We start from the raw sequence: 23,669 nt of genomic DNA, 5'->3' as shown, positions 1-23,669 counted from the left end.
AATGGTATAACATTTGATATCTGAAAAGGATATGCATATTAGGACATATCATCTCCGTCCACCAAATTGTTTCTTTAATGGTGCAGGATATATCTTCTGGTACCCTATTTTCCATCTCTATTCTGTTGCTGCTATCTTCCTTTAGGATTGGCATTGATAATTTCCTACAACAGTGTTTCTTTGCTTTTGAGATATAGATAGATAGATAGATAGATAGATAGATAGATAGATAGATAGATAGACAGACAGATAGACAGACAGACAGAGAGAGAGAGAGAGAAAGAAGATATAATGGTTGGTACTATTTATGTCTCCTTGTTTTTGTGTTCCTTTGATCTCATTTTATCAATTAAACTGTTTTGATGTTTGCTGATGTCTAATATATAAACATCAAACTATATATGCTAGCTGAACTGAGTGACATGTATTGGTCTGATCTAGATAGAGGGGTTGGCTTGGAATGTGTTGAGTGCAAAATAAACTGGATATTACCCACAATAATGTTCCAAACAATGCAGGAATACATATAGTCTGTAATTCTATAGAATACACATAACAGCAGTCTGGGGAGTCAAAACCCATGCTATAGATACTCACGTTGTAAATGCTGGGTTATATTTTGCACCTAGGTAGTATGAGTAAAGGTTGAACATTCCAATCATGAAGGCGAGAAACACCATGATAAAGATGACCATGAACTTGAAGATGTCTTTCACAGTTCTTCCCAAAGAAATCTGGAGAGGACCAAAACTTTCATTGGCTGGGAGAATGTAAGCAATCCTTGAGAAACTGAGTACCACCGCTATTGCATATAATCCTTCTGATATGATCTGAGGATCTGAAGGAAGCCATTTGCTCCTGGCTAAAAGAAAACACAATAGGCAATATATATAATTAATAATGAAGATCCAAATCAAAAGTGGGAGGAGGGAGATGGTGAAAGGAAGACTGAGGAAGAAAGGCACTATGTCTTCTTACTGATGGTGTTCTTACTGTAGATGTTATTGATGAGTCTCGATTTCATCCTTGTCCTCTGATTCTGGATATTTTGGATTAACTCTTCCTCTTCTTTCTTCCCCTCTTACAAAGTTAGAACTGTAAAATTCCCAAGGAATATAAAGGGCTCCATCCAGTGTAGATTAAAGAGAAGAAATCTCTGATCTACCTGCTGTGAAATATCTTGCTGAATTCTTTCTTTCTTTCTTTAGTAATTGTCACTAAGACTATATTGATCTAGCCTCATGTTAAAGTTGCTTGAGTTGTACTGCTTGAATTAAAGTTGCCTGAATCTTTTTATATTTTAAACAAACAAACAAAAAAACCATGTTAATGCATCTCCATGAATCCAGAATTTTGGCTTATAGGCCACCAATACATTTGATGAATAATATCCAAACTGGTTTCCAAAATTTTGGATCTTAGTCCTTCCTATATTATATTTTTCAAAATGACTGAATAGTTTAAATTAACTCATTGTTTCTTTTACTTGTTTTACTCTGTTATTTTAATGCATGGATTGCAACCTACCCCAAAAACCTCTGGAAAGCATGTGAAGCTACAATTATTATTTTAAGTAAATGAATAAATTATATGGTTTCATCATCCTTCTGATTGTTTCATTAAAGCAGTATCTGTCATTGTCTTCTTAGTTTTAGAAACAACCACCAGCTTCCTTTGAGTTCCTAAATATTCAAAGGTTAGTTGGGCTTGTTGTGCTAAATCACCTTTGTCTTGACATTAATCTCATCAGACTCTTCCTCCTATTGGTTCTTAAGGACACTGTGTGAAGCTCAACAAAGAAAAACGTTCTGCTCCGGCTACCCATTAAATAGGGCATTTAGAAAATGCTAAATTCTTGCTCATACAGAACATCTACATATTCAGCTGTGTAGACAAAGATTCTTTTTTGCAAAGTAGATTTCTCTAAATGGAGGCCCATGAAGAAAGACCACTGAACCATATCTTTCAAAGATCCTGGAGCACCAGGCAACTACCAGATAAGTAGAAAAGAGCTGATGTAGTTTTCATCTTCAAAAAAGGAAAAAAGATGGAACCATGAAACTACAGACCTATCAGCCTGATATCAATATCTCGGAAGATTTTGGAAAAGTTAATCAAGTAATGTATCTGTGAACACCTACAGGCAAATAAAATAATAACCAGAAGCCAACATGGGTTTGTCAAAAACAGATCATGCGAGATAAATCTTATTGCATTTTTTGATAATGTAACAAATTAGTGGACTAGCAAAATGCTGTGGATATAATTTACTTTGATTTCAGTAAGAGATTTGATAAAGAAGACCACAACTACTTCTTAATAAGATAAAAAAAATGTAGGTTAAATAGCATCACTGCCAGATGGATTCATAACTGATTGACCAACCACACTCAATAGAACTGTATCTTCATGGAGAGAAGTATGCAATGGGGTACCACAAGGCTCTGTCTTACCCAGCATTCTTCAATGTATTTATAAATGATTTAGATGAGGGGATAGAAGGGTAACTCATCAAATTTGCAGATGACACCAAGCTGGTAGGAATAGTCAACACTTCAAAAGATAGTTCAAGACACAGAAGGATCTTGACAGACTTGAACACTGGACCCTTACGCTTAGGCTAGAAAATCCAAATGTGCAGGTATAGAATAGGTGGAATCTGACTCAGTATGGTAGTAGTAATTGTGAGAAGGATCTTGGAGTCCTAGTGGACAATCACTTAAATATGAACCAGCAGTCTTGACATGCTGCAGCTGCCCAAAAATGGCAAAAAAGTCCTAGGCTACATTAACATGGAATCAAAATCACATGAAAAGTTAGTACCACTTGATAATGCCTTAGTAAGACCACACTTGGAATATTGCATCCAGTTTTGGTCATCACAATATAAAAAAGATGTCAAGACTCTAGAAAAAGAACAGAGAAGAACAACAAAACTAATTAGGGAACTGAAGAATGGTTGCAGGAATTGGGTATGTCTAGTTTAATGAAGAGAAGGATGAGGGGGGACATGATAGCAGTGTTCCAGTATCTCAGGGGTTGTCACAAGGAAGAGCACCTGAAGGCAGAACAAGAAGCAACGGATGGAAACTAATCAAGGAGAGACGCAACCTAGAGCTAAGGAAAAATTTCCTGACAGTGAGAACAATTAATCAGTGGAAAAATCTTCATCCAGTGCTCCAACACTATTTTTAAGAAGAGATTGGGCAAACATTTGTGTAAAATGGTATAGGGTAGTAGTTCTCAATTGGTGGTCTGCAGACCCCTGGGGGAGGCATGATGTGGTCACAGGGGGTCAGTGAAGGCTTGAATAAATGTTATGATTTAAATTTTAGGTCATTTAAAAGAGGTCTGTGGGGTTGAGAACCATTGGTATAGGGTTTCTTGCTTGAGCAGAGGGTTGGACTAGAAGACCTCCAAGGTCCCTTCCAACTTGGTTATTCTATTAAGGCAAGAAGATATAGTGACAATCTGTGCCCAGAATCCTGCATAAGCTCTACTGCTATACTCAAAAGTCTTTGAGGACATCTTGTAAAGGACAATTTAATCAACATTAATATATGTTGCTAAATCACGGACTATATGCATGTTCTTTTCTCATGAAATCATCACTCTTTATCAATAAATATATCAGTGCAACTACATGCCAGTCCCCTGAAAAATGTGATAGCTGTATAATATTCTTGCATGTTTATGTTCAGAAGAAAATTCAATTTCCTCAGCTCTGACCTCTGTCCTTTTAATTTATGTATGTATAGAATCAGAAGTTAGTATAATTGGCTAGGAGGCGCAATGTGCACTTGCATGAATATTGGTTAGAAAATCCAACATTTTTGAGACTCAGGTCAGAAAGTGGTTGGGTGGTATCCATGGCAGTTCTATCCAGTGCAAACAGATGAAAGAAAGTGACAGTGTTAAGGAATTTAAATTGCTAAAAGCCTGATCTGTTTTCTAAACTGTATTCGAAGGGCAATTTCCCTACTGAGTTTTCTACTTTATTTTTTTACATAAATGCTACAGAAATGGTGTAACTGTTTATATTTGCAACATTTCATGATTGTTTGTAAGTCATAGCATAAACTGCCTGATAACTTTTTTTTATCAATGCAAATGACCTATTTCATTTTTTTTTTAATCCTGAAGATTTCTTAGCTGCAATACAAATTCTCTGGGCACAAGATTTTTAAAATGCAGCTAGTGCATTTTAAACAGTTTGTAACACCTTCCTTTTTTTTCTTTTCTATGTTTGAAAAAGACATATTTTGAATCAAGGATTTTGAGGCTAATTTTCATGCTGCTATGAAAGCCCATATTCATTTCCAGAAGAATTAGTTTCCTGGCATAGCGATGGTATTAGTTTCATGCCATAGAGACCAGCCACCATTGTGAAGCTTTTAAAATCCTGCCTGATCTAACTGTTTTCCAAATTAGAATTTGGCAGCAGCTATATCCATGCCTAAAATGCTTGGGATCAGAAAGCTGGAAAAAAAAAGTCTCTGCAATACTACTCACTAACATCAGCTGGGGTTCTGCTTGTAGACTCACTAATAGGTTTAGCTCACCTTTGGATGGCTAGGAGTAGGGCCTTTTTGATGGCATCTGTCTTCCGTCTATTTCAGTGGTTCTCAACCTGTGGGTCGGGACCCCATTTGGGGTCGAACGACCATTTCACGGGGGTCGCCAAACAACGCAGTCCGCCATTTTTTTCCCCTTTTCCTTAGCTGTGCTACTCCCTTTTATTCTATTGGCTTTTGAAAGCCAATAGAATAGACTCTCTTGAATAGAGTCTAATTCTATTGGCTTTCAAAAGCCAATAGGAATTGTCCAGGCTGTCTCTGCCCTGCTGAGCCTGCCAAAAGTCCCATTCTGCAAACGGTGCTGCACCAGTTGAGTAGTCCTCGACTTACGACCGGTTGGGGGTCGCGGCATTAAAAAGGTTGAGAACTACTGGTCTATTTCATTACAGACAACTCAAGACCTGCCTATAGGTTAGAATGCAATATTGCAGCAGTTTGATCCTCACCAGCTCAAGGTTGATTTCAGCCTTCCATCCTTCCGAGGTCAGTAAAATGAGGGTCCAGATTGTTGGGGGCAATATGCTGACTCTGTAAACCTCTTACACAGAGCTCTAAAGCACTAGGAAGTGGTATATAAGTCTAAGTGCTATTGCTATTTACCCAAGCATTTGTAAGATAAAGAACTATTCCAGGACCAAACTGTTACATTATTTAAAAAATAAAAATAAAGTGAGGGATCCTTGGTGGTCTCTGAGCTTGGTTGTTTACTTGAAGATATTTCATTACCCAAACTAGGTAGCATCAGCAGTGCTAGTAAAAATGAAGTTTGTCTCAATTATTGCAATGTTATTGTCTGATTCCAGGATTGGTAATTTTATTGTTGATTGATCTATTTACTGTTTCTTCAGGTATGATGGAAATGGCATTTATTTTTTATTTTAATGCTACTCTCAGTGCCAAAGGAGACCAGAGACTGTGTACAAAACAACCCTCTTTGAGTTAAAATTATATTTAATTCTAAATATAAGTTTAACTCAAAGAGGGTTGTTTTGTACACAGTCTCTGGCCTCCTTTGGCACTGAGAGTAGCATTAAAATAAAAGATAAATACCATTTCCATCATGCCTGAAGCAATAGGAACATCAAGGCACAAGGGCCACAGGTTTAAAAATTGATTTGAGGGTACATTATTTATAAGGAAAAGATAGCGATAGAGCATCTGCTTTATGAGTAGAGCCTCATGGGTAATCACACCTGACTGATCTTGTCTAGGCTGTGAGCAGAGTCAGCCTGGTTAGTGCTTGGATAAGAGATGCCATAGAATCCAAGGGATGTAGGCTAGCTAGAGAAGTTGAAGAAAACATCACAAAGAAACTGATGGCAAATCACCTAATTAAAGCTGTCTGGATGGGTCCATCTTATCCACAGGGCTCAAACTTGACTGAAAAGCACTGTATCTTTTTCTTGGGGCAGAGCTGAAATTATAGGTTCTCCACTACCTAACAACTTAGAAAACAAAGTGGAATAAGAAAGCAGCCTGTGCTATGTTCCCATGAACATTGGTTTGAGAGGGGAGCATTGTTTGCTGGAAACTAACACAGATGAGTCCTTGTTACTAAAATAGGTGCCAGTGAAAGCAAAATGGACTTCATGTTCAGGTAAAGATAGTAATAACAATAGCACTTATACTATTTATATACCATTCCATAGTGCTTTACAGCACTCTCTGGTCAGTTTACAAATGTTAGCATATTGCTCGCAACAATCTGGGTCTTCATTTTACCTCAGAAAGGATGGAAGGCTGAGTCAACCTTGAGCAGGTCAGGATCGAACTCCCGGCAGTGGGCAGAGTCAGCCTGCAATGCTGCATTCTAGCCACTGTGCTGCCATAGCTCTTAAAGATGTCACTGACAGTAATTCCTTCCCAAATTTTATCCCTTCAAAATTTGCAGCATTTTTTTCTCTAATAAGTGAATTCTTTGTTCTTCATGCAACAAGGGGAAAGGATCATTGAAGCAAGTCTTGGGGAGCAGTAAATAATGCTGCTGAACTAAGACAGATCACAGTGCCCAGGACATCTTAAGGATGCCATCCAAATATATCTGATGGCCATTATGCTGATAGCAGAGCATGCTCACATCCATGGAAGTCAATTGAAACTATGTGCCAGGCTACAGAAAAAATATGCTGATACAGCAGTAAGAAGGTAACAAGTCAGGAGTAATATAGATACCATAGAGTTTTAGGAAAGAGAAATCTAGTTCCTGGCTATATAAAAAAGGCAGTGTCTGAGGAATATGATAACCAAAAATGTAATACATAAAACCAGAAATCATAGACTGGATGGAACATCGCAAAACAAAATGGCAGAAGAGACAAGGCTGTATACTCTCCTTTTATTTGCTCAATTTATATGCTAACTATAGGTTAAAGGAGGCTGGTTTGAAAGAAAATGAGTGTTGGAGAAAAAAGCATCAAAAACATGCACCATATGGATGATGCTACCTTGATAGCTGAAAATGCAAATGATCTGCAAACTCTAGTGACAATAGAATAAATATAAAGAAAATTAAATAAATGATCAAAGTTAGGTAATCCAACTTAGATAAGACAATTAAAAAAACTGAAATGGTGGATATTAAAGATTTTGGTCTCTAGTATTGACATTTGCTGCAGGTTAGCACTGGGTGAAGTAACAATAATGGAAAAATATCCAAATGCTTTATAGGTATTTAGAATTATGTAAGCAATATATTTTGAAGAAGCAAAACAAAAAGAATATAAATGCTTCTGAATGCTGATGTCGAAGAAGCCTCTTGAGAATTCCATGGATAAATAGAATCATGAAATAAATCATTCTAGAATTCTCCCTTGAGACTCTTGAAATAAATAGGCTCAAAGTATGCTATTCTGGACACATGAAGCTTTCTTGAGAAGTCTATAAGATTAGCAAAGTTAAAAGGAAAGAGAAGAGCAAGGTGGATCAACACAATTACAGTGATGGGTATACCACTGAAAGAACTAATGAGTCAGGGTGCAGCCAGAAAACCCTTGAGAAATTCTGTCTGTGTGGTTGCTGTGAATCAAGACTGACTTGATGGCACAAAAGCAATCAAATCAACACCAAATGTAAAGAGAAATGTCCAAGTAAAAATTTTGTCCCTAAGCATAAATATCTCCAAACAAGACATTATCACCTGATTTTTACATAGGTTGGTTATTCTTTAGGCAAACCATAAACCACACAGTCTTGGCCAGTTGAGGTATTGTTTGATACTAACTGATGCTAAACAGCAATATAAGTGAATAAAATTGCTGGTCATATTACATCACAAACAGCAGATTTTGTTCTTAAAAGTACAGTAGATTAAAGTTTCAGAAAAATAAACGCCTACCTCTTATTCATTTAATCTGTGTACTATTTTACACAAAAAATATGTTGGGTGGCTGTTCTGAAGAAAAATGATGGTTATTGAGATGGATACCATGCTGCTGGCTTTCAGCTTGCTTCCACTTATTAAACCGTATTCTAGCCTTACGTTTTGTCATCGTTTAAAAAACCCCTTTCCCTGTTCATTTCAACACCTTGTCCTACGTTCTTGGTTCCCATGCATGTTGTGCTACCCCTTTCTTCCTCTGAAGTGTCTCTCAGCATTCATCTTTTGTGGAACTTCTTTGGCTTAGTCTTCCTTCTCAAGAAAGAAAGAAAAAAATTGTTGAGGAACTCATATTTGCGATTGTAAGTGTGAATACAGAATATTGACTATTATGTGCATGAAGCTGTTTGCATCTGTCACCTTTATGTTTGTAGTTTCCTTTTCTCGCTTTCCTTGATTGCCCTAACACAGAGAGACAATTTTACTGCTACTAATTCTGACAGGTGAACAGCCAGAACGATCTTCATAAACAAGCAGCATTTGAAAACACATGAAGTATTTACGATTGACAAGCAGTTCAGATTCAGATTCTCCTGAAAAAACTTCAAAAACTTAGAAGCTCCTTAACTGAATTGATGACATGGCAAAGTTCAATAGAAGCAAAAAAAAAAAAAAAAAAAAAGGATGCACAAATTTCAGAGACAGGATCACATTGGATTAGAAACGGAAAGGAGATGTTAAAATAAAAATCATGGAGAAAATAAAAAAGCATTGAATCTGTCATATTCTGTCATATTGGCAGAATATTAACTAAATGTATACTTTCATGATAAAATATTGTTTAATTTTTTAAATCTTGGAACAAAGTATAAACTCAGTCTTATATTTCCAGTACACAAGAGCTGTAATTATACAATTGTGTCACAAGAGGGAGATGAGTACCACAGTACAATATGTATAAAAAAATTAGTTTCAAACAGCTTTTAAAAAAAAGGAGGCAGGGGAAATAAAGGGGGTGTAATGAATTAGCATGTCCTATTTGTTTAATAACTCTTTTGCTAATTGCATCCCTGAAGTTTTGCTGAAAAGTCTTATTTAAAAACGCCTATTTCTGGGTAGTGTCTGAGTGACATAAATCAATACTGCTCCAATTGCATTGGATTGCAACAATTATGCTCTCTCCCTGATTGTATTTTTGCAGGTCACTATAACAATATTGTCCTACTCAAGCATTATGCAAAACAGGAAGAATTTTATATTAGCAATCTTTTTTATTATCTTCTCTCAGAGAGAAAGCGAGAGAGAGAGACAGAGAGAGGTACCAGAACATTTCAGGCCAGCTGAGCATTTAAGAATAAAACAGACTGGTGGTTTAAATTGTGTGTGTGTGTGTGTGTGTGTATAATCAACATCCTATTAGCGCAGCTTTATTTCAAGCCTTCTATGTATTTGTAATCACTAGACCATTCATACAGGTAATTCTTGACTTACGATCATTCATTTAAAGAACATTCAAAGTTGTGACAGTCCTGGAAAACAGTGGCTTATGACAGTGTCCATGCAGTCACATGATCAAAACATGGGTGCTTGGCAACCATCATGTATTTACAATATTTGCAGCTTACCACAGTCACATGATCGCCATTTACAACTTTCTCAGGGAGTTTCTGACAAGCAAAGTCTCTGGAGAAAGCCTATTTGCTTAACAACCATTTGATCTGCCTAACAACAACTGCAAAAAAAGTCATACAATTGGGCCTGACTCATTTAACAATCTCATTATTTAATGACAGAAGTTCTAGTCCCAGTTGCGATTGTAAGTTGAGAGCTACCTGTATTAGAAAAGAGAAAGTAAAGAAATAAAATATTCAGAGCTGCCAAGAACTTAGAGCATACTGAAACTGAGTAAACTCACATTAGACAAGAAGGACTTCATGTAGCATTGCCTGGAAATAAGATTTATGACTAGGAGATAGAAATTGATCTTCTAATTTGATGTGGTCCAATTTCATTGAACCAGAACCCTACTTGGCAAAGGACCCACAAGAGGGATTCATCTTCTTCTTCCACAAATGCTTCTCAAATCTGTTACATTCTTTCTGCATGCCAAACAATGGTGTATAGGAATTAAGATTTAGTATAAGCTAGATACAGCCATGCTTGAATTTCAGTCCATAGTGAAGGAAACATGACTGCCTTCCAACATCCAATTTGCAAAGCCTAACATGAGGAAAATATTGTAAACCTCCCTCAATTTATTTTTTTCCTTCTATCTTTCTTCCCAGTTCCTATTCTTGGCAGTGGTAATTCTGCATACAAATGTTATGTATTAAGTGGGATAAACTGCTGGGAACACAAACTAACACTTATATGTCACATATCTAAATATCTAGCATCCCAAAGTGCTGTGTTTCCATTGTATATTAAACCTGTATCATGGTTATGTTAATTAATTAGGTAGTTGGATAGTTTTTCTTAGCTGCTATATATGCTATTTATAATTTTACTGTTTTTTAAATCTTGGTTTAGGTATTGTTAGCTGCCCAAAGTTGGGTATTTGATATAGGTGTCTGCATAAATTACTTAAACAAATAAAATGAGTTAGGTTTGGCTTTAATGTGAGGAAATTATTTATTCTTCTTTCATAGCCTTCTATAGTATAAATCACAAGCTTGGGCAGTTCAATAAACTATAAAAGGAGTAGGAGTTTGTGAGATCTCAGTGGGAAGAATGTTCCATATGGCAGGGGCACCTGTGTCATGTTTTCTAGGTTCTGCTAGATGGCACCATTTAAGGGAAGGAATATGGAGCCCATTCATCCTTTCTGATATAGTGGAACAAGCAGATATCTTCAGGAAGCAGCAGTCCTGAAAATTACCTGACCCTGTGCCATTTTGAGCTTTAAAGGTGATAACTAGCATCTTGAATTGCACTCAGATAAAAAGTGGAAGCCAGAGAAGCTTGTAGCTCATTAGGGACAAACCACATTGTGCCAAGAACTCTATCACTACGTTCTGGATCAGTTGTAAACTTTATATTGTCTTCATAGATACATGCCCTATGTATTGCAAATAAGTGCCTAATATGAATTTGGGGTTTCATTTGGGATTTTAACATTCACAATCTTATGTTCTTTCCAAGGAGATGGATTGGAAATGGCATCCAGCAGCAATCCAAGGCAAATACAAAGAATACCTAATCAAGAAATATCATCTAGATATTTTTTGGTTTAATTACATCCCTACTCACTGTTGAGTTTGCTGCTCATGCTACAATCGGCTGAATGTTTTACTTCCTGCCATTAATAGCGTAGGAGGCACTGCTCCAAAAGTGATACATGTGCTGTGACCTGTGAAATGTACATAACACCTAGCTATGAATATCTCCAGGTCTTTTTTTATTTTGAGAAAACAAGTTAGATGCCTTCATGTTTAAGTTACTTCCAAATCTCAACATTACCCAAGTTTAAGAGATTTGTCCTCAACTCTTTATTGAGGATGTTTTACTTGTATGCAACTGAATGGAGTCTGCATTTGGATTCTGAATATTCCAGAGATGAATAAAACCTCTCCAAAAATGGAACTATATATTTTAATTTGCAAAGATAATTTGAAAATTTTCTCTATTTGAACAGCCAATTTAAAGATAATGAATCTGAAGGGAAAACTTTGAAGGAACCTTAAAGTTATTCATGCTTTTCCACAATGGTGAATAGTAGGATTTTTCCAGTTAAATCATAGTTATGACTTCTAGATGTGTATGCACAGGTAATACTTTTTTGGTATGCTTATGTGTGCCTTCAAGTCATTCCTGATTTCTGTCAATTGCCTGGACAAATTCCTGAAGTTTAGCTTGTGTACTCTGTGAAGTTTGTGTACTCTGAGCAGGATGAAAGCTATACCAGAGGTTCAAACATACTGATCAGGTGTCATCAGAGAAGCCAAATAAAAAGTATAAACAACATGGTGAGACATAATACAGAGAAAACTATACTATATCGATTGTCTCCCATGTCAATAAGGATCATGCTAAGTATTCTAGTTCTTGGACATCTGATAAGTGATCTACAGAACTCAGGACTGTTGGCTGAGCAACCAGGGCCAGTAGCTGCAAGACTATTGGAAGAAAAAGTGTTTATCTATCACAAATATACAAAGATTGTAAACAAAGAAATGAGCTGCTGTTTCAAATCAAGTCCAATGAAAAAAAGGATATCTGAAAAGAATGCCACAGTTTGGGAAAGAACAACACCCACATCAGAAATAAAAGAACAGAGGCTAGTGAATAATCACAGATGTATAATATGAAATAAAGTATTCACAGAAATAGAATTGGAATAACTACAAAAGTCTTCCCAGAGCAAAGAAATTGAAGCCTTGCCACAAGTAACTAGGATTGTAGAGGCAAACCAAGGGAAGTCAGCATTAGAGGAAGCTAGAACACCTATGGAAACATTTTCATTCCCAAACCAAGTCCCCGTTCCTCTGCCTTTTCCTCAGAAAACATAAAGCCCTCTAACTGAAAAACAAGAGGAACTGAAATAAAATCCCTGAAGATTGTAACACCACAAAAATAACAGAATAAGATCACCTACATTGTTCCAAAGGAACAACTAGCACAAGTACTAAAAGATGCCAATACTTCAATATCAAATATAAGCACCAGATCACTGCAAGAAAAAAACGCTATTAATGTACAGCATGATCAGTAAGCTAAGATCAGATGCAAACAAGCTAGAACAGATGAAAGAAAAGAAGCTGATCAACAAGAAAATCAAAGAATACCTAATTAAGAAATATCATCTAGAAACAAGGAAGATCAAGAAAGCACTGGAAATAATAAAGCAGCAAATAACTGCCATAGCCAAGAACATTAGCAGATATAAAGATTGGATTGTACAGTATTGGCAAAATTTCCAATTTCAGTAAAATCAAACATTTCTACCAATCTGTCAATGAAGAGACTGCAATGAGCTTGTTAACAAGAGAAACAGTGCAGATCTGGGTGCAGCTATGAGAGAACTAAAAGAAATACAATAAGAATGCAGAGTGAATAAAGCAGGTGGATAAGAATTAAAAAAAAAGAAACTGAAATGAAAGAACTTGTAATAACAGCAGAAATGATGGAGAAAAGAGCAAGGAAGATCAAGAATTGGTCAGCACCAGGTGAAGATGAACTGGTTGGATTTTGGTTGAAGCATCTAACTCAGACATGTCAAACTCACGACGTCACATGACATCGTGCTACATATTGGAGCTTTTTTGCCATTGCCGGCAATGGGGTGGGCGTGGTTTCCCAATGATGCATTCGGCCCATGGGCCGGCAGTTTGACACCCCTGATCTAACTAGTCTTCACCCCTCATTGCCAAACAGTTTAACAACATACTGGAATTGAAGTGAAATTGAAGATTGGCTAATATCTAGTAAAACCTACCTGATAATGAAATATCCAGCAAAAGAGGCAGCATCAGACAACTACATGCTAATTATCTGCTTACCAAAAACTTTCAAATTGCTAACTGGCATGGTAGATAATGATGCAGTCCAACAGAAAACAACCTCTTTCTATCTGATCAAAAAAAGAAACTGCCCAAATAGCAGAGCAACAAAAAAATCAGCTTCTAATTGACAAGATGATTTTGGAAACCTGTAAGAGAAGGAAGACCAATTTTAATGTAATTTGAATTGAATACAATAAGGGAATCCACTCCCTGCCATATGATTTGATAATCAAGTCCCTACAAATAACAGGAGTCAGTAGAAACATCAGAAGCTTGTGCAAAGATAAATGGCACAATGGGAAAAGACACAGCTATTGCCCAATGGTAATAGATTGGGAGAGATTAATATCCAGAGAGGAATCTTTCAATGAGACTTATTATTACCCTGTTAGCACTGCACTGATTTCTCTGTCAATAATACCAAATAAATCAGACCATGGCTCTCACACATCAAAAACATCTTCCAGGCTATCTAACCTCCTTTACATGGACACTCTGGAGCTGTATGGAAAAACACAATCTGAAATAGAATCATTACTCAACACAGCCCAGATATAGAGCTAAGATGTTGCAATGAAATTTGGGCTGGATAAATGTGCCACTCTTACAATCATTAGGGAAAAAATAGTGAAAACTGAAGGAATCCAGATGCCCTATGGAAACAACATCAAGAATCAGGATGAAGACAATCACTAAAAATACCTGAACATCTTTCAAGCTGACAGTATCAAGCACATTGAAGTCAAGAAGAAGGTTGAAAGTGAATGCATCATGAGAGTGAAGAAGATCTTAAAATCCAAACTCAGTGGAGGAAATACCATCAAGGCAGATAATATCTGAGCAATTGCAGTCATTAGATACATAGTTGGAACAGTGGGTTGGATTCAAGCAGATTAGAAGCCCTAGATAGGAAGACCAGAAAAATCATGACAATGAATCATGCCCTTCCTCCACATAACAGTGCTGACAGTCTCTACTTATTAAGGAGCTTTGTTGGGTATGGAATGTTGAAAGTATTTCAAATGGCTAAAAAATAAAAAAAGGGCATTGGAAGAATATCTGAATGACAATGAAGAAGGTACACTGAAGCTGGTACACCCGGAAGGCTTACTGAATACTGATGAGGCCAATTGGCCTACAAGAAAGACTGAATGAGGAATAGAAAAAAGACATGGCAAAGCAAAGTATTAAACACTTAGTACACTGATGTGCATATGTGCGCACACACATACACACAAACACACAAGGCCTAGCTGGCAAAGCAGATAACAAGAGCAGGAAAGTTGAAGAAACAGTTAGAAGGGCTAATTCTGGCTGCACAAGAACAAATTGCATAAGAACAAATTTGTCTTAAGAACATATGCATACAAAGACAGAGTTGAGAAGACAGCAAAAGACTGCCAATGCTTCCCATGCAAAGAAGTTGAAGAAACAGTGGACCACCTTGTTAGCTGCTTGCAAATAGATTGCACAGACAACAGGATGAGAAAGTAGCAACAATGGTGCATTTGCACATCTGCAAAAAATACTATTTGCTTGGAAGCAAGAATTGCTGGAACTACAAAACAGACAAAGTAATATGAATTGAAGAAGCTAAAGTGCTCTGAGACTTTAGAATCCAAAAAGACAAGCACCTTCCAGGTAACATTCCAGATTTAACGATTCTTGATAAGAAAGACAAAAATGTTTGGATATTGAATATGGCACTACCTGGAAACAGCAGAATGGAAGAGAAAGAACTGGAGAAAATCACATAATACAAAGACCTGCAAATAGAAATAACGTGACTATGCTCAAAGAAAGCAAAGATAGTATCAATATTAGTAAATGTCTTGGATACAATCACAATGCATCTGGGGCATCATTTGAACACCATCAGCATTGACAAAATTATCTTCAATCAATTGCAAAAGGCAGCTATACTTGAAACAGCTTGCATCCTATAACAATAACACCATCAAACAACATCTGCCTATCCCAGATTCCTTGAGATGAAGGGTGGATAAAAATACCAAATCCAGTTTAAAGATCTGGCTGATTGTATGCAAATCATATTAATATTTCTTCAATGTTAACCACAGTTCGAAAAAAATTAAGAAAGAACACTTTCTTACCATATGTGAAGTAGGCAACCTGAGGAGGAAGGGTGACGTTATTGAGGTCATTGTCTTGGACAAAGAGATCCACATATTGTTGTGCTTCTGAGGCTTTGAGAAAAGCCATGAATCTGGCAGTAAAGGAAGCTACAAAAATAGACAGCATCCCAAAATCCAGCAAGTTCCAAAGATGCATGACATATTCACGGGGGCCTTCTTCCCAGATTTCTTTGCATTCAGACCATATCATTCCTATAATGGTACACACACACAATCAGTACCCAATCAGTAATAGCTCACATAATGTCATCCTTCAGCTTTTCCACCACATACTGTATGTATCAATATTAACTGTGGCATTAAATATGCACACACATTTTATTCCATTTGTATTTTCAGTCACTTTTTCCAACAGTAGATATGGTTCTTTTTATTTTGACCTAACAAACCTACGCAGTTTAAATAACCCAATACGCTTCAGGCTTGAGTTGGGATTTGAATACCTCTTTGTTCTTCTAATCACGCTATTGCAGTACATAATCTTTCTCCTTGCTTTTCTTCCCAGATCAACCCAATAATAAAAATAATATTCCTTGGACCCCCACTTCAACACCGATCTTCTTAGAGTGCAAAATATAGCTACAAGAGCAATCTATATTATGTCACAGAAGCTGCTACAAAACGCTGAAAACCAAAGGCATATTCAGTATAATGAATGCAGTAATATATATTGGGGTTGCATTCAAGATTGACAATTGTCATAAGGACCAGAAATATGTATAAGTCAATAATAGGCATGGCCAAGGTATAAATAGGGCAGATAATACTATTCTCCACATTATAATTACCATTGCCATCTATATCATTATTATCACTAACCTCATTATCCTGCTTATTATTTTGTCACCAGTTCTATTTTATGTAGTTATATTATCATACGGTACATAATCAGTCATTTCATGGTTAAATAATAGCCAATGTTACTGTTGCTGTATATATCTCCAGCTGCTATTGCTGAACCCATGTTATTTATTTTCAAACTCTAGTCTATTATCTTTTATTACAATGGAGACAAGAAGTATCTCCAGTATCTGGAGTTGAATACTCTATGCTCTACACAGTATCTCCAGTTGAATACTCTATGCTCTACTGAGTTTCACAGTTGAAATAAACTGTGATTTAGAAAGAGAAGTATCATTTCAACTTTGGAGGGCTTTATTTAAATTTTGAAAGTTTTCTCCAGAAATGTATTTATCCTCTCCTTTAAATGAAGGTCATTGCAGGCAGGCCTTAATTTTTTTAGGAAGGGCCATCACATCCAAGAAGTCAGCATTATCAATAAAGAAGAATATTAGTAGCTCAGGGTTGAAATGAAGGGTCCTTTAGTGCTCCCTGTCAATGCTAGTGATGTTCAACTAGCACTGATGATGTTACCTAATTTGGGAAATGAAACGTCTTCAAAAAAACAACCAAGCTCAGAGAGCACCAAAGACCTCTCAAGTCATCATTACCTCCCATATTATAGTACGTCCTGGGGACTGAGGTTGATGGTGGCTTACTCATATTTACTTCCATGCAGTCATGGCAGGGATGAGATGCCACCCAGGGTCTTTCTGATTTGTAGCTCAGTCTCTCTCCACTATGCTACCTTCAAATCAATCCTTGATTCTTCCTAGCAGTGGAATTAATTGGAACATACAACAGGTCCTTTCAAGTTTAGCTCATGAGCCGCAATAGCATAATTCAGAACATACATTTGTTCAAGTCTGAATCTTCTCTCATCTGGTACTGAGCCATGAAAAACCACTGTTGTCCCAGACTTCTGGCAACCATGCCCAAAGAAAAAATAAGAGTGATCATTTTGAAAAAACCACCACTTCACAATTTGAAGGATTTTGGTAGAGCACGGGTGTCAAACTCGCCACGTCACATGATGTATCGCGACATATCACAACTCTTTTTGCATTGCCAACAATGGGGTGGGCGTAGCTTTGGTATGATGAAACCGGCCTATGGGCCAGCAGTTTGACACTCCTGTGGTAGAGCAACTCTCTGGAGAGTTGTCTGAGAAAGATCTTTAATTTTACTTCAACTCATTGTTGACCTGTGTTTTATTCTGAGCAATTGTTTAGTATTTTGGAAGGAATATTATTTAGCCATCTTAAACTTTATTAGTTTATTTTATGGAATAGACCCAATGAGTTAATATTTTATATTTCTACCTTGAGTAGCTTCCTCACAGATGGGAATAGGCATCCACATACCTCTTCCCTATGTACACACATTGCTCACTATAATGCCTAAAATTTGGTATTTGTAAGAATAATTACAAATCAATCATAGCAAAATCAATCACACCCAAATCAAAGGATGGCTGCTTATAATTCCCGATATACTTTAAGTTTCATAGCAATTTAGCTTCCTTACAAAAATTCTACCCAAAATTAGAGCCAATTATGTTTTTTCCCATTGCAGCTTATGGGAAAATAAAGTTCTGTTTTCTAAATCTTGCTTTGATTTGGTGGTATAATGGGATTGCGTTATCTCTGGAATTACCTAGATCAGTCTGAGTCATTTCTAAAGCCTTGGATTAAGCCTCTGATTCAGGCACAGCTTCTTGTAGTTATTTACTGTTCGTTCCCTGCAAATTTTACAGTGCTGAAATGTTTTATGACCAAAGAATAGCTTACACACCAAAAATGTATTTCTCATTCAAGTTTATTTCATTATGTTCAGTTCTAAAAAAATTGCTTTAGAGTATCGCTTTTCATTCACTTCAGTATAACAAAAAAATACAGCAAGAAAAAAAATACATCTCTTCTATCGTCTGTACAGAGGAGGAAGATGATTTGACTTAGAGACAAAAAAGAATATATTCTGTATATTGTGGTTGTAGACAGCAAAAGAGTTATTTTCTCTAAATAATAAATTCCCTGAAGACACTTTAATTTGATTTTTTAAAAAATAAATAACCCACCCTGCTATTCATATTTTTAAGGCTTGTCAATTATTCATTCTGTTAAAATATAACACCTCACTACTGTTTAACTTGTAACTGCATGAATGTATTATTTTATTTACTTTTCAGTTAGTATATCTCATAGTGGGAGCTAAGGTTGGTGTCAATCCTTGAAAAATAATCCTCAGTTTACAGCAGCAGAGGGCAGCATGTGAACTTCCAGATATTGAATTACATCTCTTATCAATTGGTTACGCTGGGTGGGGCTGCTGGGAATTGTAATTCCCCACATCTGGAAGCTACTTGTTCCTCCTCCCTGCTAAATGTATGAGATAATTTCTTAATACTACTTCATGTGAATGGATTAGGAGACCACCACAGTGACATACCCAGTTGGAGCTTATTCCACCCAGTATAAGTGGCAGTATTTGAAAGGAAACATCTGGTCTGAATGTTCTCATGATTGCTTCATCACAGATGGCCACAGTAGGCAACTCCACGCAGAGCATGGGTGTCAAACTAGTTGCGTCACGTGACGTGTCGCAATGTATCATGACTTTTTTTGCATTGCCGGAGCTGGGGTAAGTGCGGCCTCCATATGATGCAACCAGTCCATGGGCTGGCAGTTTGACACCCCGATGTAGAGGATTATTTTTCTTGTGACTCTCTTAGTTCGGTATAATAAGATATTGGCAATCAGTAGATGATTTCTGAGTCAGTCGGTTCCGATTCATTGACCCTTCAGCTCAGGTTTGCTATCTGATATTACAATACAGATTTTCAAGATTTTACCATAAAATTTGGTACAGAATGAAGCACTACGGAAATATGAAACATATGATAGCCAAAGCAATATAGCCATTTTCCCCCTAATCTAGGTAGGTGGGTATTTTTGCCTCGTCCAAAAAGTGCTTGTATGAGAGAGGAAGGGAGAAGATTTCGGCAAATATTTCTAGGAAAGCTGGATCCACACGTTATTATAGAACAGTAATAATTTTCAGTTCTCCACTAAATCTATGAATAGATAGTATACCAAAGTAAAAGAAAACTTACCTAAAACCCATTTCATGATTAACATTTCTGTCCATGAAAATTGTGTTGTTTTCACTCTAAATATTTGTTTGGGGTGATCCATGGCAGTTTCATTGGGAAGCAGCTTTACACCTTCAAATCTGTCAGAAGCATTCACTACTAGCAGTCCAAGAAAAATTGTAAAAGAAACAGCATGTGCCACAAACTTCATAAAGGGGCTTCGGAGTGTACGTCCCAGCTGAAACCAAAAATAACCATAAGTTTTTTTCCTGTCCTTTCCCCTTTTTCAAAGTTTCTAGCTTTTATTTCTTTAAAATTCAAAAGTTTTTTTTTACTTGGCTTAGGTATTTCACTTATGTCATTTTATCTTTAGTACTCAAGCCACATATCAGAAAGTTTTAATCAATATGGTTAAGAATTTTAAAGCATTTCTAACATTGGAAAAAATATAAATAGGCTAAAATGATAATTTTAAGGTTCCCAAGAACAAAAAGCATTTCTACTCCTTTCATCCAATTAAATTCCAAATGAGCAATTGAGAAATGAAATAAAGGCATCTTTCATAGATCTCTTATGATACGTTTTGATAAAACTACGTACAACTCAAAAGCTCTTCAAGGGTCAGAAAATTATGCCCAACTCTCTATCTATTTTAACCAAGATAGCCAAATTGATTTGGAAAAAAAGAAGAAAGTGATTTAGAATAAGAATCCTGCAGATTTTCAGTTCAGTTCAGTTTTATGGTCCCAGAATTGTTTTTACATTCCAAACAAACATGGCGGTACATCTGCTTTATTTAGGCCTAGGAGAAAAAAATCAAAAGGACCTAGGGTGGAACAGTGACATTTGAAGCTACTAGCAGCTGCTTCTTCCATTGGAAAATTTGGGGGGCAGTGTAGGGATAAGAGACAGGCGAAAGTTGCGAGCAGAAAACTGCCCTACCAATGCTTGTGCCTTTGTTCTGCATCTATCTTCTCCCCCCCCCCCACATCACCATGGTGACGTGACAGTACGCAGATTTGTGTAACCTTGCCAGTTTGATAAGGCTGCTGGGTGAACAACAAGTTTCCCTGTTTATGGCCTCTAGCTTTTTACTCTTGAGGATTGGTAAAGGATTTTAGCCAATGAAATGCTGTTGCCATGCTGTATCTTTTGCTATTTGTGAACCTCTATATAAACAATTAAAGGCTGCGTAGAGGTGGCCATTTCTTTGCACCCTTCAATGACTAAGGAGTGATTACTACAGGGCAGAAATTTTTTTTTCTCTGCAGTCCCCAGGTTGAGCCACCAAAATTTTTGATCTCATCTTTTGCTAATTTCTCTCCCCTCCCCCATAATAAATTTGATCCCAGTTCTTTTTTCAGAAGGTTTTCCTGATGATGGAAAAGAAGTTGTATCATTGTTAAATATTAGACCAGGACTGGTAAGATTGAGATAGATTCAAGCCTACATCAAGCTAACTTTTTAAGTTATTTTGAGCTCCTGAAGGAAAGGCAGAGTGGAAAGCTAACACTTTATTGTATAACAAATTTCTGAAACCCAGGGAACTTAAAACAAAGGTTTTTTTGTTATAAAAACTTTTTTCCTCTCTCCAACATTTCCTGGAATATCTAGGAAATAAGCATCATTGCTTTTTTCAGATATTGTCATTATGCTTGATAAGGGGAAAACATGTTTCTATATCAAGAGCCCAATACTGTTTCAAGAATACCAGACTTTCTAAAAACCCAACAAAACTGGAAAAATATCTTTGCTTCCTTATATTTCTGAAAGACAATCACTAACGCTTCTAGATTTTTTTTAAGGCTCGGTGTTGATTTGGACTTTGCTTGTGGTTAGATTTGTGAAATATGGATTTGGCTGAAATGAAAACATCTCATTCACTCCAAAATCCATTCCTGAAATGGATTTATTGTTAAATTACATTGCAAGTGGAAAGCAAAAAACTGAGTAGAAAATTAAGAGGTTTTTTTTTTCCTGCTCATGCTTTTCTCTCTCAAATCCTTTTTCCAAGGCATTTTCCTTTTAGCCCAACTTAAATACTATGTCAGAATTGTGACTGCTTGAAGAAAAAAAAATAGGAAATATGAATATGAGCCAGCAGTGTGCAGCAACTGCCAAAAAACTAATACAATCCTGGGCCGTATAAACAGAGGCATAGAATCAAGATCATGTGAAGTATTAGTAGCGTTTTACAAATCCTTAATAAGACCATACCTGGAATACTGCATCCAGTTTTGGTCACCACATTACAAAAAAGATGTTGAGACTTTGGAAAAAGTGCCAAGAAGAGCAACTAAGATGATTAAAGGCCTGGAGCCTAAAACATATGAAGAAGGGTTGCAGGAATTGGGTATGGCCAGTCTAGAGGAAAAAAAAAAGGACTAGAGGGACATATTAGCAGTCCCTTCCAAGGTTCCTTCCAGCTCAATTCTGATTGATTGAAAGTCTGACATTCAATTTGTATAATGCTTGCTTAGCAAGTTCACAGTATCAGTATGGCACTTTGCATCTTCATATAACAAGAAAATATATGCTTGGATATTCTCAGATTATTTACAGAAAGAGATGTTAAGAAAAGTTTAGAAAACATGAACACTATACGCAGACTGTTTGAATTTGATAAGGGAACAATTGCCCACTCAAAGAAATACACAACATATTTTTCAAGTATTCTTCATCACTCTACAATAAGTAAAATCTCACACCTGGTCTCCACTTATCCTGCTAGATGTGTTGGCTTAGCAAAGCTTTGTAAAATAAAATAAAAAACCCTGCTATAATAATTAAGAGAAGAAACTGGGATTATTTTTATAATGATGGTAATCTCATGATAGAAGATATACACAATAATTTTTCATAACATACAGAAAATGTGGTTTAATTTAAAAAATAAGAATTGAAATGAATATTTTTCAATTTTTGTGTATTCAGAATCTAACTGAAACCTAATAGATATATATACGTTTTGCAGGATTTTTTTCTTTCAAGTGGGTAAAACTATTGTGGAGTATAAGACTAACATCCAGATCTTTCATAGCTTGTCCAGCAAGAACATGAGTTAAATGATTCCCGTTTATTCTATCCATCAGCATTCAGTTGATTAAAGCGTACTGGGGGTAAAGCATCTTCCTATACTTTTTTGATCTCTTAATCCAGCCATAAATGAGACTTAATTTGGGTAAATTATTCTCCAATCCATAGATAGGTTACCTCAATATATTTGATAAGTTATTATCCAATTAATCATCCAATAATTATCCAACTGGGTGCTTGTGCTACCTGCCAACTCTTACCAAAAGCTAGATAAGCCAAAACAGGAACATTCATATCTAATCCAGCAAGGAGTGATATATATTTTTTTTTTAAAAAGAAAAGAATCAAGGGGCTAATACTTGGATGTCTCGAAAAGTCCTATACAGCCCCAATTGGCTAACAGTTACTTAGGAGGTAAGTTGTGCTGATCCTGAGAAGAAGCAGACAGGGATCCTGTAAGAGCAATTGTCTCCATCTTTCCACTTGACATTTGGGGCTACGGTATATAAGAATGTAAAAATGCTTCCTCAAAAGTAACATTCTTTTCTTCAAACAGTGTAGGAATGGAATACAATGTGTATTATTTTCTAATATTGATAAAAGTTCCCTATGTGCCTATCTCAGAAATAAAACATCTATGGATTCGGCTACTAAATTAATAGAAACACAACCTGCCTTCAGCAGTGAGATTAGAAGCACATTCAATGTTATTGAAAAAAAAAAAATTCTTGACTGAACATAGAAGCAAATGAATTATTTTTAATAACATTTCTTTTCTCTGCCGATGTCAAAATTTCAGATTCAATCAACGCTGCATCAATATTTTATTTCCAAGCATTCTCCAGAATGATAGCTTTCAAAGCTTCATTTCAAAATGTCATTGATAGCTATAAATAATGCAAATTTATAGAATTTTTGAGTCACATTGAGAGAAGAAGAGACAGTGAAAGAGGGATTAACTTGAAGATGTCGATGTTTCAGCTGAAATGTTTTCAACATCCTCTCCAAAAATTGGAAGATTGTTATTTCCAAGTTCCTGGTTTTTAAACTGGGAGTGGGGTTGGAGAAACACCTTATCTGTGTATTTGATTAGCACTGTTGTCAGACAGGGAAATTGATGGCAGAGGTAAAATTCTAGAAAAGCCACATATC

The 23,669-nt window shown here is 36.3% G+C and overlaps 1 protein-coding gene across 2 annotated transcripts in view; it reads right to left on the bottom strand.

Annotated features, from left to right (window-relative positions):
- Positions 1-23,669, bottom strand: part of TRPC7 (transient receptor potential cation channel subfamily C member 7) — a 148,660-nt gene that overhangs the window by 32,706 nt on the left and 92,285 nt on the right. For both annotated transcript variants that reach the window (XM_039334849.1, XM_039334850.1), the window contains exons 4-6: positions 19,503-19,719; positions 15,509-15,742; positions 598-862 (exon numbers count right to left, since the gene is read on the bottom strand). In XM_039334849.1, the coding sequence (XP_039190783.1) occupies positions 598-862; positions 15,509-15,742; positions 19,503-19,719 (716 nt within the window). The remainder of the gene's footprint in view (positions 1-597; positions 863-15,508; positions 15,743-19,502; positions 19,720-23,669) is intronic.

This window comes from Crotalus tigris, unplaced genomic scaffold, assembly GCF_016545835.1.
Source record: "Crotalus tigris isolate CLP2741 ecotype Arizona unplaced genomic scaffold, ASM1654583v1 scf7180000017638.2057652, whole genome shotgun sequence".
In the NCBI taxonomy this organism is placed as follows: Eukaryota; Metazoa; Chordata; class Lepidosauria; order Squamata; family Viperidae; genus Crotalus; species Crotalus tigris.
Note: the sequence above shows the minus strand (reverse complement) of the source record. Positions and strands in the feature narration are given on the sequence as shown.